At 38.6% G+C, this 16,896-nt stretch overlaps 1 protein-coding gene across 4 annotated transcripts in view; it reads right to left on the bottom strand.

The window, feature by feature from the left end:
* The window catches only part of LOC110833660 (uncharacterized), a 410,934-nt gene that overhangs the window by 74,204 nt on the left and 319,834 nt on the right, over positions 1-16,896 (bottom strand). For all 4 annotated transcript variants that reach the window (XM_087356184.1, XM_087356185.1, XM_087356186.1 and 1 more), the window contains one exon: positions 5,904-6,086. In XM_087356184.1, the coding sequence (XP_087212310.1) occupies positions 5,904-6,086 (183 nt within the window). The remainder of the gene's footprint in view (positions 1-5,903; positions 6,087-16,896) is intronic.

Below are 16,896 nucleotides of genomic sequence, written 5' to 3'. Positions count from 1 at the left end.
AGTACTATATTCTTTATAAAGAGTGTAAGAAAATGTGTTAATGCCAAGCTAATACACGTTTGCTTATGACACTATTTCTAGGATTTGTTAAACCACACAAAACGGTGGTATAAACCACCAAAAACATTACACAGCGTCAGAACCCGGGGCCATAATCAACCACTTCACTGCCATGAGAACCACAAATCACAGATGCGAGTGTTATGTACCGACGCTGAACAATTGACAGTCTCAGCTGCTCTGTTAAGCGCTCCGTAACCCTCGACCCCTCTCGATAATCCGCTGGGGCAGAAAAGAGGGAGTAATTAAGTATTTTCTTGACATCCTTGTTTCTCAAGTCTTTGGAAAATAAAACAACATGGCGCGGGGTAGGGGAAGAGGAGAAGGGGGTGCCTGCGCCTTAGCGTTTGGCAACGAAGATTGATACGTTGAGGTTATGAAAACCAAGACAATGAGAGGAAGCTCTCTTACGAGCTACAGAGCCAAAGGAAACGAGAAAGAGACGGAGGGAGAACTCAATTTATCTCCGCGTTTGACGGCGTGGAGAAGGTGAGACAGGGCTGTGTGTGTCTAGGATTAGAGCACACACCGCCGTGCCCGCAAAAGCGACACAACTCCACAATTCGTATTGTGCCTCGGAACCGACGCCTAAAAGCACGTGCTTACAAATATTTCGGGGCAACGCATCGTTTCTATCTTCAGATGTGAAGTTTAACCACCAACATGGCTACACGGCTCTACAACCTAGAAGACGACTATCGACATCTACACCGTCATGAGAACCTCAAATCTCAGACAGAAGTTAATTGTTAACTGTTATGGTGGACGGAGGAATATAAAGGCTGAGGTAGTAAACTGTAACCATTCTAGACGACTCTCCTAGTCAGTATTACAGAGAGGGGAGGATACCTTGCAGATGTTGCAAGAATCATTAATTTGGTACTACAGCGAGGCCAGGTTTATGAAGGAATAAGTTCAAGCACACGGGACGCGATTAGAAGTTGTTCTCGACCAGATGTGCAGAAAATGTTGCTTTGACGTTCTAGACACTGACGTAGTTCGTAAACGCCGTACGTTCAAGACACACAAGGCCGTGAAATTGTTTAGATCATAAATGAATTCCATGATTTCGAACTCCTGTCTGAATATGATTTAGTAAGTGCTGTGGTCAGAAAAAGGCAGGAATCAAGTCAGTCCGTAATGCCATCTTCTTAGGTGTCAATAAAAGCATCACTGCTCCAATTCAGGGAAGAGATCTCCGAACAAACAGCCAATAGTCTTGTTTAATTTATATCAAATTAAGAAAATAATCAAAAAGTGGAATTGCATACTAACACATTTTAAATTAGAATGCAATGTTTTCAATGGTTTTTCACGTTACTATATTTCATATCGGGCATTTCATATTCAGAATGTCGCAAGTTACTCAAATTTAATTTATTGATTTATAGTTTTTAACTCAAAAGTATGCGTACCTAAAATGACGCAAAGTTGTTTAGTTTGTTTTTAAACTAAACAACTTTGCGTCATTTGTTTAAAACACTTTTAAAACAGTCCCTTTTTCAAACGTTAGACCCATGAATTTTTAATCAGCAAACAGCTATTCGTAATTATCGTGTATAATAAAATTTTGGTTTAGCGTTACGTTGGTCTACTTTCATGAAATTTGTTGGGAAAACAATATTTTCAAAATTAGAATCGAAAGGGAGATAAATGACGCCATAAGTGACAAAGGTAATGCATTTGTAGTAATGTATTACTAAAATTTATTATGTTCAAAATGTATTCATTTCAGAGTGCTAATTATCAACATTCATATTCGTCCTACATTGTATTATACTGCCTCTGATCGAACGTGGCTTAAAGACCTAGGCGATGATTTATGTGTCTGCCTGAAGTCAGTCCCTTTGGTTATTTGTGGGACAAAGAAGGACGCAGCACAGCAGTTTCTTCAGATTTGTTGCGGTACTTTAGGATACATCATGTTTTATTTCTCATGTGCTCTGTACCTGCTGTGGTCTGACTGCTGACAGTTGTAGTGCTCAAAGCGATCGAATTTTACTTCGTGCGTATCGAAAACCCAAAGAATTAGATCTTGTACATATTAATTACTCTTTTAGATGTGTCTATGTTACTGCACAAAATTGGTGTGACTACGGTTCATCAGGTAAGTATGCAGGAAAATGATATTCCGCGCGATCGCCATGTTGTTTTCCAAATGACCGTAACAAAAGTTTCGCAGTCAGTACACTTCGACTTCTTGTTCTTTAAATGTGTTTACTTATTTTCCTGTAGAGCAGAATTTCAATAAATGACACGAATATACAAGAGATAAATACTAACCCGTTTCGTTCTATATGGAGGGTGTTTTAATTCAACTATGATGTTGGCAGAACTAATTACCGAAATTATGTTAAACATAATGCAGGTTACGTAAAACACAACGTTGACGGTTATAGTAAGAAGTTGGAGTTCTCAGCTGAGGAGACAAAAATGCATTATTCTTGCAATTTACGCATAAGACACGATATTTTTAGGTCTCTTTATTTCAGACACTTTAATATTTCGTCCTCTCTTAATCCATCCACGTTTATCATGTCTAGGAAGACGGAGACTTCACTTATTTTATTAAGGCATCAGCCGTCTAGTCTCGTACGAAATGAACGATGTCGCCCTGATGATGGAGCCACTAAGCACGTCTGATACGTCGGCCATCGTCTACGAGACTACACGACGCAATAACAAATACGGCTTTTACCTTCGTTGATTTGTCGTTTGTTTGGCCTATATCGGCCATTTTGTTGAATGAAATCTATTTCTCGCCCAACTCGGTTCATATTATAAACGAGGGTGTTCTGTTCAATGACTATGCTAAACAGTGTCAGAATATTAACCAACATTTGTGTATATATACACGTATGAACGGTCGTAAATGTGTCAAACAATCATGTTGCAAATTCACAATGTTAATGAATCTCTCCACCCAACCATCCTTGTGCCAGAAACTTCTTTGATAAATACAGTAACACGCAAGTCAGATAATCTATCTATTCATCAGTTATAGGTCACTGTGATATTATCCCGAAAGTAAGGTAAAAGTAGGAATATAAAAATTTGATGACACTAACAAAAGTGATCACTCAGCTACGAAGCAGCTGTTTGAGATTACGTAAATTGCGTCTGAGAGTTGTTTACAGCTCTGAGAAGAACGGAACTGAGGAATAGGAGCTTAAATTCAAGAGTTTAACATCCTATTCCTACAGTACTTAGATTTTACAAATTCAGCCTCGAAATTTTTGATCAGGATTAGTAACATTCTGCAGTGAAGGAATAAAAATAACCTCGAAGATTTCTGTTCTGGGTTGTTGCGCTGCGTAGTCTGGTAGATGTGGATGATTCATCGCCCTGATGACGGAGGCAGTATGATCTCCGAAACGTTGGTAAACATCTACCAGACTACACAGCGCAACAACCCAGAAGACAGAAATCTTCATACTCACCGCTGTGAAAACCTCAAATCTTTCATATTCCTAATAACCTCATCCAGATAAAACTGGGTGTTGCTACGCGTTACGTTCTTCATTCGTTTTTGTGTTTCATTTAACGACGCTTTCAGTAACTCAAACTGCATAGATTCGAATTACAAGATGATTAATAGATAATAAACTGAAAGAGAAATACGGAAGAAAGCGACAGAACCTGATTTAAGATACTGCTCTGGAATTTTCCATGACATATTGAGGACAATCACGTAAAATATTCAGAAAGGACAACCGGTCTCCGGGGCCGAGATTTGTTCTCGGTCCTTCCAAATACACGCACGAAAAACTCGGCCGTGACATCTAGTGCTAAGTATTTTCCCACAAGAATGTGGTAGAAAATGGGTAATATGTAAATGATATTTTAATATCTTATGTATAATTTTATTTATATACAATTGTGATTAGACGGAAAAAAACACGAATAATTAAAAATTAAAAAAAATAAACACTGACATATATTTGAAAGAGGAGAAAATAGATGCATCGTGTAATGCAAGCTGGTAAAGGTGGCATTTGGAAAGTAAATGTACTATTTATCACACGTTTACACTTGCGTATTATATATTATTCAGATTAACGTTGAGTATGAAGTGTCCTCCCTTAATTGTAAGGTAGGACTACTTGTATGTATGGGTCTGCCCATCATAAGACCGTTCCATAAAAGAATACAGAAAAGCGGAAAACCAGGGCACAACATGTAATCCAAGAATCTACCCAGCCCGAGACAACGTGGCTATCAATAAACCTCCCGACTAGAAATGAATATGTTCCAATATTCAAGTACTAAAATATGTAAACACTCCGAAGCGGACAGTAAGCTCTTTATATTTCACAAATACAAAGTCCAGCGATAAAGGATTTCAAACAAATTTGCGAAACGTGACCAATGCTAACTCGTGTAAATCTTGTGTTCATGCCACGGAATTCGCTACCGAATCTCTCGCCACTATTTTCAGTAGGCGTAACTTAATTTGTTGAGAGTATGTTGAGGTAAAGTTAAAGTTTTCCTTATGTCCAAGGATCAACAAGAAAGAGTTTAGAGGTGCTGCAGTTTTGGTCTAAGCATTCATAACCTCTGCTCTGGGTGGGAATGTTCACATATGACACGCCCGGGCAAATTACTACCTAGAAATAGTATTTAAATTTTAACATGCCTAAATTTAGCAGATATCTTTAGAAACATGAAGCTGATAACTACAGATTATCATAACATAAAATCAGTATTGGTCTTCATAGTTCGTAAAAAGTGACGATCAAATTTCAACTGTGGGATTCTCATTAAATTTGAATTTATGGAACCACATGAGAGAAACAAGTTTTAACTGACGTGACCAGAAATCGCACGTAGAAATTTAGTGGCATACAGAGAAAATTTTACAGAAAGACACTGTTATAAGTGGAAAACTGTAAAATAAATTTTATGGTACAAAATAGCTGCATCTTACATCTAAGATTCTTTACTTGGTACAATTTAGAAAATATAAATAACTCCCTAGACGGACAGGATCTCCCCTGAAGAATTCATAGTTATTAAGTCGGTCAAGCAATTTCCTGTTCTTCACTGAATGTCTTTGGTGACGGTCTCATATTACAATGTCCTTTGCTTTGGACTTTATCAATAACCTAACTTTTTTTAAAGACTTCAAAATCATAAAACCCCAAAATTACTGTTTCTAAGGATGATTTTTCTTCGTTTTCGGGCAAGGGACAGGAGTCAGACCCCACTTTATTCACCTGGAGACGAAGAGAAATCTATCCTTTGGTTCAAAATTCAGCGAATTTTTTTTTAATTTTTCAGATTTTTCAGACGTTTTAAAAACAGACGATGGATAAAGTTCAAAGCAAAGAAAGTAATAGTTACTGTTCACAGATTGAGAGACGACGAGGCAATTTTACTCATCCACCCTCTACTACTGCACATTTCAAAACAACCATGAATTAAGAGTTGGTATGACAACACGAGCTTCTGTAAGAATCGAGAGAAACTGAAGTAGAATGCTCAAGGCCACCATCTTCTGCCTCGCCAATTCTGGATCCATGGACAGGAATTTCCTATATCCATAGAACCCATAGCGTGTTCACAAAATCCCGCTACTAGATCATACCTGAACCGGTTGAAATCGGTTCGGGTAGCCATTTATATCGTTTGTTCCCCATCAAAATGACACAAGTCCTGGACTCACGTCATTACTACATGTAATGTCGCAATCTGAGCTAAAATTAAATTCGTCCTACAACGTCCACTGCACAGTAATCATCGAATTTCGTTGAACACGATAGTCATTTTGGAGTAGACACTTGCGTATGGGTAAACCCCACCTCACCATAAATGCATAAAAATCTTGTTCAAATTGCACTCACCGCACAAGGGTTGGCGCCCCGTCCAGATTCCCGAATCCAGGCACACCCGTTCATCCTCGCCAAACAGGGTGTACCCTGGCCGACAAGTATAGTGTGCAGTATCTCCGGGCCGGGACACTGGCGCTGCTGTAGCGCTGGTTCCATTCCTGGGACGACCGGGAAATCCACACTGACGGCCCGCAGCTGAAACAGCGATGAAACATGAGTTTTTTTTTGTTCCCTCGTTGCTTACAAATCATTTGCGGATTCCCATTTGTGTCCCTCACATTTGTTTTTGTCTTACTTGGTATTGGCGTGTCTTGAGTGCAATATTAAAATGTTTCCTTATACATCAGCAAACCTTTCAAATGTATTTGTTTTATGCCCGTAAAGTTTAATTCTTAGTCCTACTGGCACAACATAGTTTAATAATTCTTCTCAAAAAATGATCATCGTGTGAACAACTGGTTACAGAACTCTTTAAATTTAAAATGCAATCCCAAATGATTTTCGACAAGGTGTGTACTAAACATGTATAAAGGAAACCATCTTATACGAAATCTAAAAGTTCGTGATAATGGTGAGTTATTTGAATAAAAATTTCCTTGGATATTTTCCATCGTCTAGTAAAATAATAAAATAGAAAACGACGTTTCGGAGATGGGGCTCTATCTCCGTCTTCAGGTACCTACTCTGTTGGGCCCAATAGATAGAGATAATTACAAAACGACGTTTCGGAGTTAGAGACCCATTTCCGAAACGTCGTTTTCTATTTTATTATTTTACTAGACGATGGAAAAATCCAAGGAAATTTTTATTCAAACCGTCTTATGACTGACTGGTTCATAGTCGACGAGAATCGTTAATATCCAGGCAATATGCTCGTCACGAAAAAAATTAGAACAATGTATTGGCGATAAAGAATCTCTTCAGATGCGTGATTTAGGGGGGGGGGGGTAGGAAACGGTTGTGCGTTCTCTTCTGACATTCCTCTGGGATCTGTGTAGATATAGGTAATACACATGGGCCTTGATATTTACAGCTATATTACACCCGATTTACATATTCACAAACTTTATTTGACGGAATGTGCCGCTCTGTTAAACCTGTTACCCTTTATTTCAAACCTCGCTCATATGTCACTACTCTCATCGCTACTCTACCCGGTTGTTGCTATTGGCTGGCGTTATTTCGTTAGCTGACTCTGCGCAACGTCGATCAGAGCCTCCAGCGGTACGAAGCTCCAACATCGACCCTCTTGTGACCAGCGAACCGACAACCGTCATCAGCTGCCGCTGCACTCGTCTTGATCCCCTCCCTACTTTTCCTGCGGCTTTTAAACTATTTTCTGATGCCTAAGTGGTTTCGTTTCCGCGTCGTTGTAACTAAGACACTTCGACAGATAGTACCGTACTTAAATGTTAGGGGTCTCAACTAGTCTGTAGAGGCGTTTGCCAAGTGCACCGCGTGGCTTTGAATGCAACGAGGATTTTAAAATAAAATTAAATTAAATTAAAATAATAAGCATAACGGAGACATAAGATAACATTTCAGAAACATAATGAATATACAATTCAGTTTGTATAATATTCTATCAAAATCGGCACTGCAATTTGGAAGCTAAACTTGGATTTTAGGAAAGGAAGTATAGAGAGACGATCAAAAGTTTCCCATAACAGATTTCGCAGACCCTTAATGGGAGTTACCCAAGGGGTAGATTATCAATCGAGGAAATAAGGAACCGAATGAAGACCACGAAAACTGTAAATGACATACAAAATTATCCATTAAATTGGAAAAAATATGTTGAGAGGACGGATAAAACAGATTCCCTAAAAAGCTGTTTGTATATAAACCGACAGAGAGTAACAAGGGATATAGGAAAACCAAGAAATCGATGGAAGGACCAATATTCTGAACTCGGAACGGGCTTGAAAACTAATGTTACGGAAGACGAATAATACTAAATGTACAGTAACTGATAATATCATATATCCGTAATTGAGCATAACAATAAACTTACATTTGAAACATGGAAACAGAAATTAAAGACAATGGTAGTAGCAGTTGGTGTTGGTGTTGGTCTTACAGCAGTGGCTGTGAAGACACATACACCCTCCTCGCCATAAATAAATTCGTAAGGACTCCGTTTGTCAACACTGTGCCGGGAACAGTAAATATTTACGTCTGTGTACGCGAGGTTCAATGTCGCTGAATTCTTACACAAGACGTGTCGATTGTAGTTATTGGTCTTTGTTGGAAAAACGATTACAAGCAGTTCCCACCAAAACTGATAGATTTGTAAGATTTAAGGTTTTCACAGCTGTGAGTATGAAGATTTCTGTCTTCTGGATTGTTGCGCTGTGCAGTCTGGTAGATGTTTACCAACATTCATCGCCCTGATGACGGAGGCAGTATGACCTCTGAAACTTTGGTTAATATCGACCAGACTACACAGCGCAACAACCCAGAAGACAGAAATCTTCACTGACAGATTTGTTACAATAAAACGTGGCAGTTTAAAATTGCTTAAAATACGTCTACTCTTATAAGCTGAAGTTCTCTGCTCTAATTTCAGTGCATCGCGAGCAACAGAAGGCTAAGAACCACTGCGTTAAGACATCGCACTACCAATCTTCTTGATCTCAGATCTTTCCTATTCAGAGCAATTTATTAATTATTTGATATTTGTTTTCAAGGTTTCTAATTTAAAATTATATAGAAAGAAATGTATGACTTTTTTAATTATAAAGGTAACTTTCAAGACACATTTGAATGGATATCAATTCAAGAGGAAAGTATAATAAAAATAGACTGTCGGAGAACCTTTATTAAAGAACTTGTTTCTCAACTACTAACGGGGAGAGATCGCTTAAACTCTGTAGCTTTTAAAAAGAATGCAAAGTTTGAACTTATACGTTACTGGATTTATATTAAGCCTATACGTAGGTGTTCTACGGAGTTACCTTCGAAAAGGATTCCAGGCAATATTTTACGGTTAGTCACACTTACTACCCGTCCTCCGTGCAGAATTAACGTCTCAAAGCTATTATTACCTTCAACATGTACTGAGGACGAAGAAAGTCCAGAGAGCGGTTGAAGGCAGACGAATGTAGATGCTAATATCCGCTTTAATACGTTATGTTAACCTGGAAGTTATCAAAGTAAACCCACATGAACAGCAGGGAAGCCTACTTCAAGTATAATCTCTTTTTTTATAATACGATTTCAGGACATGAACAGAATTAATAATTACTATCGATAAATAAACTAAACACTAATTATATTAACTAACTAAATACGGCTTTGGGTGTGAAATGGATGCATTTGGCCCAGAACAGGGACTGATTGTGAGCTTGTCAACACGATAATAAACATTCGAGGTTCATAAAATAGGGGAAATTTCTTGGTTAGTTGAGAATACTTTTAGCTTCTTAAAAATAATTATGATCCATGATATTAGTTAACCAAATAACTACAAAAATAACTGACAAAACAGACAAGCGTAATCAACCAACTTCAGTCAAGTAAGTTAACAGAGTAGGTATTTTAACTAAACGTAGACTAGCTAAACTAAACAACTGTACGTGGTAAAGAAAATTCGACGCTCAGCCAAGAAAATTCATGGTGTAACGAAACACGTAAATTTATTACTCACAGAAGTTCGCCGTTGGTACCCACACTGAACTACGCTCTGATTAGTAATGTCCTGTCCAGTTCGCAAGGAACGCGTGTCCGAATACCCTGTGGACAACACACAACAACACTCCACGAATTTATTTTAAAACCCATGGGTTTAAGTTCCGAAGCTGTACACAAATACGGATGTAAATTAACGTCGGATACTGTATGAGCCTGGCTGTGAACCACAAAACGACAGGGATGGGTGCGTTGCCTTTGTTTACTTCACGACATTTTGAAATTTATCTGTAAGGGCTGATTACTACTCAGGTAAGCTTTGTGATAAGATCCAGCACCTGCATAATATAATTCTGAATTCGAAAAGTTGTGAGTCCTTGACAAGACCTGGAACAAACTGAAACAAGACAGTTCCTTTAGCGTCTGTGCATGACGCAAGGATTTGGTAGTCCAAGAACCTTCACAAGACTAGTAGCAACACGCTAACTAGCGAAGCACCGACCTCACTGCGCTTTATTAGCATACATAGCGTGGTTCCGTGCGAGTCTATCGCGTTCCTTGCTTTGTGAATTATGCCAGAAGATGGCACCCTCGCATTACGTGATTGGAATGCTTATCCCCACATCCAGTGAGATAAATTTATCGTAAATTTCACCAAATCGACTAGGCTCAATTCATACGTTCAACTTTCCTTTATGCGGCACACCTTATTTTGTCAGACTCTGAGATTTCTCTTTTCAACTTCGTTTCTGTGTAATGCAATCAGATACAACATGGCGACAGTGCGCATCTGTGAACGCAAGGAAAGTTGTAAGTTTGCTGCTTCGTGCCTAAGATAGAAGACGTAAATGCAAACCCTAATAAAATTAATCCAAATCTCCTATGAAATATCTAACAGACACTTTTTTCTCAGGTGGCTGATGAGAACTGACGTAGGTCTAAAACATGTTTTACCGAACATCGTGATGGAGCTGTTAGCTCTCCTACTTCGTATTCGGAAGTTCCCGGGTTCAGATCTCGGGCCGTAGACCGGCTATCCTGACTGAGGTTTTTCATGGTTTTCCTCACTCTCTCCAGGTAAATACCGGGATAGTAACTCAAATTAGGTCACGACCGCTTCCTTCCATATCCTTTTCAATTCGTTGCTTGCTGACATCCTCTCATCCGACGTTATACAGTCCAGACACTGAAAGGTCGTTAAATAAACTATAAAAATTAAATAAATAAAAAACATATTTAGTCAATTTCTCTGCGCACCTGAACACCAAGGTGTAACCATCATATCAAATAAACCCGGTCTTAAATGGTGTGTTGTCCCATAATAACTTGTGTTTGTAAACGAACTCAGTTCAAATAAACAGATATCACACGGACACATTAATAAGTAACAGGAAGATGAAGAAGTCCCATCTGGTGGCCAACAGCAGCACATCCATCATCAGTGTTACGATCTTCTGAGGCTCTGCTCGACATTCACGTACAAACTATCAAACACGACCGAAATATCTGTTATTTAGTCATTGCTCGATGTCAGAGCCTCGTGAATTCAAACGTGGTAACACGAGAAGGTTGAATACGCCTTCATTTACACTTTTTATAACCATAAGTGAAACAAATAATGACAAATATTACTGATGACGGATTTTATACAACACTACATAGAACGGAATGGAAGAAAAATGTCGAATTGTACTGGCAGTTAAAAGTTATTAGCCCAGGGAAAGTTCTAAACAAGATGGGCAGATCATATTTGTCAATAATGATGATAAATGACGGCCGTTCCAATTAACTTCAGGGCCTCCGGCCAGATACATGCAGATATGCAAACACACGTATCAATACGGTGCACGGAGCAGTGCAATGCGAGAAAATTACAATGACATCAAAGTATACTAATAAACTCAAATATCTGAGTAACGGACTTCATACTGCTGACACCGCACAATGAAAACAAGTGAAACCCCAAAGTCGATTTGAAAGCTAGTTTATTGTTATTGACTCAGGAACCGTTTATTGTGACCGCAGCTATTGTTGCTATTGCGTGGTTTGATTAACCCTGCAGAAATTGCTATTGAATCAATAATCTCGAGCAACGACAGCTTCAAATACACTCTCACCCTTTGTCCCACACGATCACGTCAATAATGCCATTTAACTGAAGAATTATTGCTACATTTTGCCACCAGGTGGTAGCGCACGGTGTTATCAACGAAGTAAGAAATCATTTACACTGTTTCGTCTTCATATTATCATGCCTCATATAAAATCGAATAGTCAACTTTGTTGAATAGAATATATATCGACGCTCTACCAACTGAAATTATTGTTTATTGCTTGTTTGTTGGGTTACTTTACGATGCTCTATCAATTACCGAGAGAACATAACATAAAATGAAATATGGCAGGGTGGTTCTGAGTGATAAATCTGAAATGATTTAACAGAAAACCTGTACAGTTTAAGTTACCATCCCTGTACTATGGAGGGACTAGGTAAAACTATGATAACCTGTCAGAACGGTCGATACCGGGGCGTGACTCGAACTGAATGCAAGTCGGGCGCCATCAAACTGCTTACTCACTGGTTCGCTTTATCACTCAGTCATATGCTGAGGTTTCAGAAGACCGCAGCCGACCGCCCAAGACATCCCCTTCAACACAGAATATAATTTCGTGTAAGGGTCGCTTTCAAGAGCTGGACAGGACAAGATTTGTGGAGGATCTTGGTTGTTTGTTTCCAATTTGGAAGGAGGAAAAGATAGAAGAAAAGCATTTCTTGGTATTCTGGAATTCTACGAAACGAAGGTATAGCAGTTTATATCAAAAGAATGCGACACGTTGAAGTAACGCTACAACTGTTTTGCGATGTGTTGTATTCAAATAATAAAATTCTCAAACAAAACTTAAGTGTGTTTGCTTATTTCACTGTACTGCATGCACAGATGATTTTGAAGTAGAATGTGAAATGAAGGATCAAGTTTAGGAATGTAGATTATGAGGATGAAGGTGGTAGTAATTGTCTCAGAATCGTATCCAGCGGTGGAGTTGAACCGTTTCGTCATACTATGAGGTGGTTGCTTCAAAAAAGAAAACTTTCTTCCATTTTCCACGAAAGAGTGTTAGTAACAGAGAAACTTTTTCCTTCCATCTTCTTTCATTTTCAATCAGTATTCTTAATTCTCCCAATATCTCGTTATCTCAGCAGTCGGCAGCGCGAGACAATGCGGCACATTTTAATTGAATCTGACCACTCTCATTACTTTCCTAATCATTTTCTTTTTCAATAGGTCATAGAAATCAATTTCCCCTTCAATACACAGAACTCAGTTCCTCTTTGAAATTCTCCCAGTTAAAAACGTCCTGCCTCTTTCGTCTCGGACATAACTGAATGATTTTTGCGTGAGCCTGGAACAGAATCGATAAGTAGGAACACAGTTCGTGCTGCGAAACCTCTCCAGCACAAAGGCTTCTGTGAATCTAATTACAGTGAAGAATGTTTAAATCTTCGCTTCATTGTGGTCTTCATTTTGTTTGGTGAAGGTGTAGACTAAACAAGGAAGCGCTGTAAGAGTCAGATAAAACCACACCACATCATATTAGAAAGGTCCCTGCTTCGAGAATCTGTAAAGAATTCGAACTATTACGAAGTTTCAAGTGGATTACCTTAGCAAATAAAAATAGTCTACGATCTATTCAAACCATTATCTCCAAATCATTAACCATAAATATTCAGTCATTTTTATTCGACATACCATAACCTTTGAAGATGTTACAGAGTCTATAAATAAAAAACTTAAAAATCGTGAAGGTGTCCTTCAGCACTACTAAACTGATTCAACAGCTTGCGAAATTTAGAAATGTTTGAAGATGAATCGCCCTGATGACGGAGGCAGTATAACCTCTGAAACGTTGGTAAACATCGATAAGACTACACAGCGCAACAACCCAGAAGACAGAAATCTTCGTACTCACCGCTGTGAAAACCTCAAATCTTACTCAGAAATGTTTCTTTCAATATACGATATCGTATTCCATTAATTCAGTATTTGAGAGTTCATATAACCGTTGTCCATGTTCGTCTTCTGGTTTGTAATGCCACGAGGACTTGTAGATAGATACCAACGTTTCGGAGAAACATCTTCAGGGCTGAAAGTATGTTTCTCCAAAACGCTGGTATCTAACTACAAGTTCACCGCCGTGAGACGAGAACTTCAAAACGCACATGAGATACTGTAATTTCTAAAACAGCCTGCTGTTTAGCCTACACGCCTCACCAACGTGTCGGAGAAGTTGCCGCTAAAGCACGGCGATGTTCAGGTAACTCGAAGCAGAGCCTATCTGGATGTAATGGGTGAAACGGACCTTTTGTATGGAAACTTACAGTCTAACTAAAAATTACATTGTTTTGTTGAGGGAATAAACTAAACGTGATATTCTTTAGGATTTTAAATACGAAAAACCACGGGCTTGACATTTACAGCCACCGAACGTGAGCGTATTATATTTTTAAGAAGATCAACAGATGCTATACCAGATTTTAGCTCTGGAGTTAATAGTAATATACAATTTTCAGTTAACAATATTGTAATGAAATACAATTCATCATTTTAATGTGCTAACTGAACAGCTTCAGCAACCAATTACAATGTCAGCAGAATAAGACAGAATAAGTATAGAGTAAAAGAAAAATACAACAACGTAAACTAACATTCTAGTACACAGTGCATAAAATTCTGAAAGCAGCAAAAATGGTAATTAACGATTAATCGATTTTAAAAAAAAGGTTAACGTTAAAAATGTGCTGTCAAACATGTTGACATTAGGCTTATTGACAGCTGAGGCAACGAACAGGCGTACATTTGCTGAGCGAAAAGAATAGAAGGTATTGAAGTTTGATTTTTTGGCAGAACTCTTAAAACCAACAGTTTCCAGATAGTGCGAAGGTCAGGCAACAAATCAATTGTAAACTTTCCTTACGAATAACACGCGAAAACAGAGCCGTCATTCATACAATATGCTTACTATTAAGTTGAACACAACGCAGTTGTAACTGCATGCAATATTATTTGAAAGAAATCTGTTGTAACACAGTAGAATAATTCTTCTAGATTATTTTAAGTTTTTTCTTTTCTTTTTTGTTTTAGAGTCGTGCTGGTATGAAAGGCATTTTTATGCTTCTAACTAACTAGACTCCTCTAGATCAGCATCAGTAATAATAAGAAATATTACATCAGGTTTATAATATGTAAACAGATACATAAAAAAGTTCGTTGCAAAACGAATTTGAGACCACACGACGAGAGGTGGAGAAATCATTGGGACTGAACACAAATTACAGACATAAAAAGTATAATTGACTTAATATCATATTAGCCCACAAAGCAAAAATTAATCTGCATTACAGATACCCCTTTACCCTGACAATGACGAAATGTTTATGAAATTTATAATTACCCTGGTACACTACAGAATATTATTGTTTTTATTATTTGTGTTCTGTCTGACGACAGGTCCATATATTATGAACAGGATCCTTCCATCCTCTTCAGGCTGTCAGGGCCCTGCTCATACATATATATATTCTTGGCAGATGATCAGAAGTGGTTTGCCATTGCCTTCTTCTGTGTGTGAGTGGAGTAATTGTTGGGATGCCATGGAGAAACCGGGGAAGCCCCCGAAGGGAAAACTCCGTGATGCCTAGACCACGGCCTTGCCCAACACAAGTTATAAATCTGAGCACCACCGGGAATTGAACCCGGGACCCCATGATTATAAGGCTAGTGTTCTGACCGCTAGACCACAACAACAAGCATGCGTCTCGTGACGTCACGGAGGTGATGAATCGATGTTATTATTCAAAACAAGTACTGGATTAATAATAAATGAAACGATAATACGGTAATGCACATGAATGATATAAACAAAACAGAAATTATTCAGCTTCACTCAGACAGAGTGCTCTTCACATCGAGTTCTAACCACGTGAAACAGGAGATAGCAGCGTGGGTTTTGTTACTTAACGCTATCATTGGTATTTGTTATACTGTTCACCCGCAACAAATTATATTAGAAATATTACAAAATGTTAAAAAAACTATATTACAGGTAAAAGCCACAGAAAAATACATGCATCAAAGCGAGACCCCAGAGTGTATGCCTGCCTCTTAATGTGTATGTAATATAATTTCGTCGATAAAAGATAAAATAACAGGAAATGGAGGGTTTTTAATGTGGAGCATTATTTTCCATCCTTGAAACTCAATGCCAATGAAGTTTACCGAGACCACTGTGAAATAAGGCGTCAATTCTGAATCGCACAACTAAATTACCCAACAAATATACAACCAACTGCATGTAATTTTAGTCTGAACCGTTACAAAAGTTTGTTACAGTTTATTTCGAAACGATTTTGTGACAGACAAGTCGCGATACAATGCAAGGGACTCGCGACACAAACGTGAATGACACAGCGTGCCATTCTGGAACAAACACGCATCAAAACATTTCTGTGGAACGCTGACGGTCGATTCCTAGTTTGTTCCGCCACACTTCCTGTCGTGAGGAAAAGTAGAAGAAAATGCCTTTGGTCCCAACGAAAATACTTTAATGTTCCTCATTTTCGGGTTTTCGACAAGAAGGTGGCAGACAATATTTAAACCCCTGTACAGGGGCTGACGAGCCACGGTGGTCTAGCGGTTAGAACGCTGGCCTTGTAATCCTGGGGTCTCGGGTTCGATTCCCGGCGGTGCCCGAATTTATAACTTGTGTTGGGCAAAGCCGTGGTCTAGGCAACACGGAGTTTTCCTCCGGGGGCTTCCCCGGTTTCTCCGTGGCATCCCAACGATTACTCCATTCACACACAGAAGAAAACAATGGCAAACCACTTCTGGATCATCTGCCAAGAACGTATATGAACGGGTCCCAGTCCGAGAAAAGGATGGAAGGATCCTGTTCATATGGACCTGTCGTCAGACAGAACACTAAATAAATATAATAATAATAATACAGGGTATGCCGGCTGGACTGTTCAACTCCGCGGTTAACGGTTAATATTATGCTAGTACAACGCTAACACTGACGTACGGCGCTAAAGGTTAATTCTCTTCCACAAACGTGCCAGCCGGCGTTAACGTACATTAATATTTTAAAATATTTAAACACCAGAGGAAGCCGAACAAACATCACGAAATATTTAAATTACGCTTACGCAAAAGTAGCATGAGACTAAAATTTAGGAATAGAAACACGGTCAAGAATGACTACGTAATATACAATACATGCAAATTCTCTACTGCTGTGCACATTTCTTTCCCTAGTTCAGGTTCCAACCTGAATAACTCAAAGTACAAAAAAATACTGAATTATTAATATTTCGTCA

The sequence above is a fragment of the Zootermopsis nevadensis genome, unplaced genomic scaffold (genome assembly GCF_977971745.1).
Source record: "Zootermopsis nevadensis isolate Lab colony 2312 unplaced genomic scaffold, Znev_1.0 Znev_ptg000025l, whole genome shotgun sequence".
Classification (NCBI taxonomy): Eukaryota; Metazoa; Arthropoda; class Insecta; order Blattodea; family Termopsidae; genus Zootermopsis; species Zootermopsis nevadensis.
Note: the sequence above shows the minus strand (reverse complement) of the source record. Positions and strands in the feature narration are given on the sequence as shown.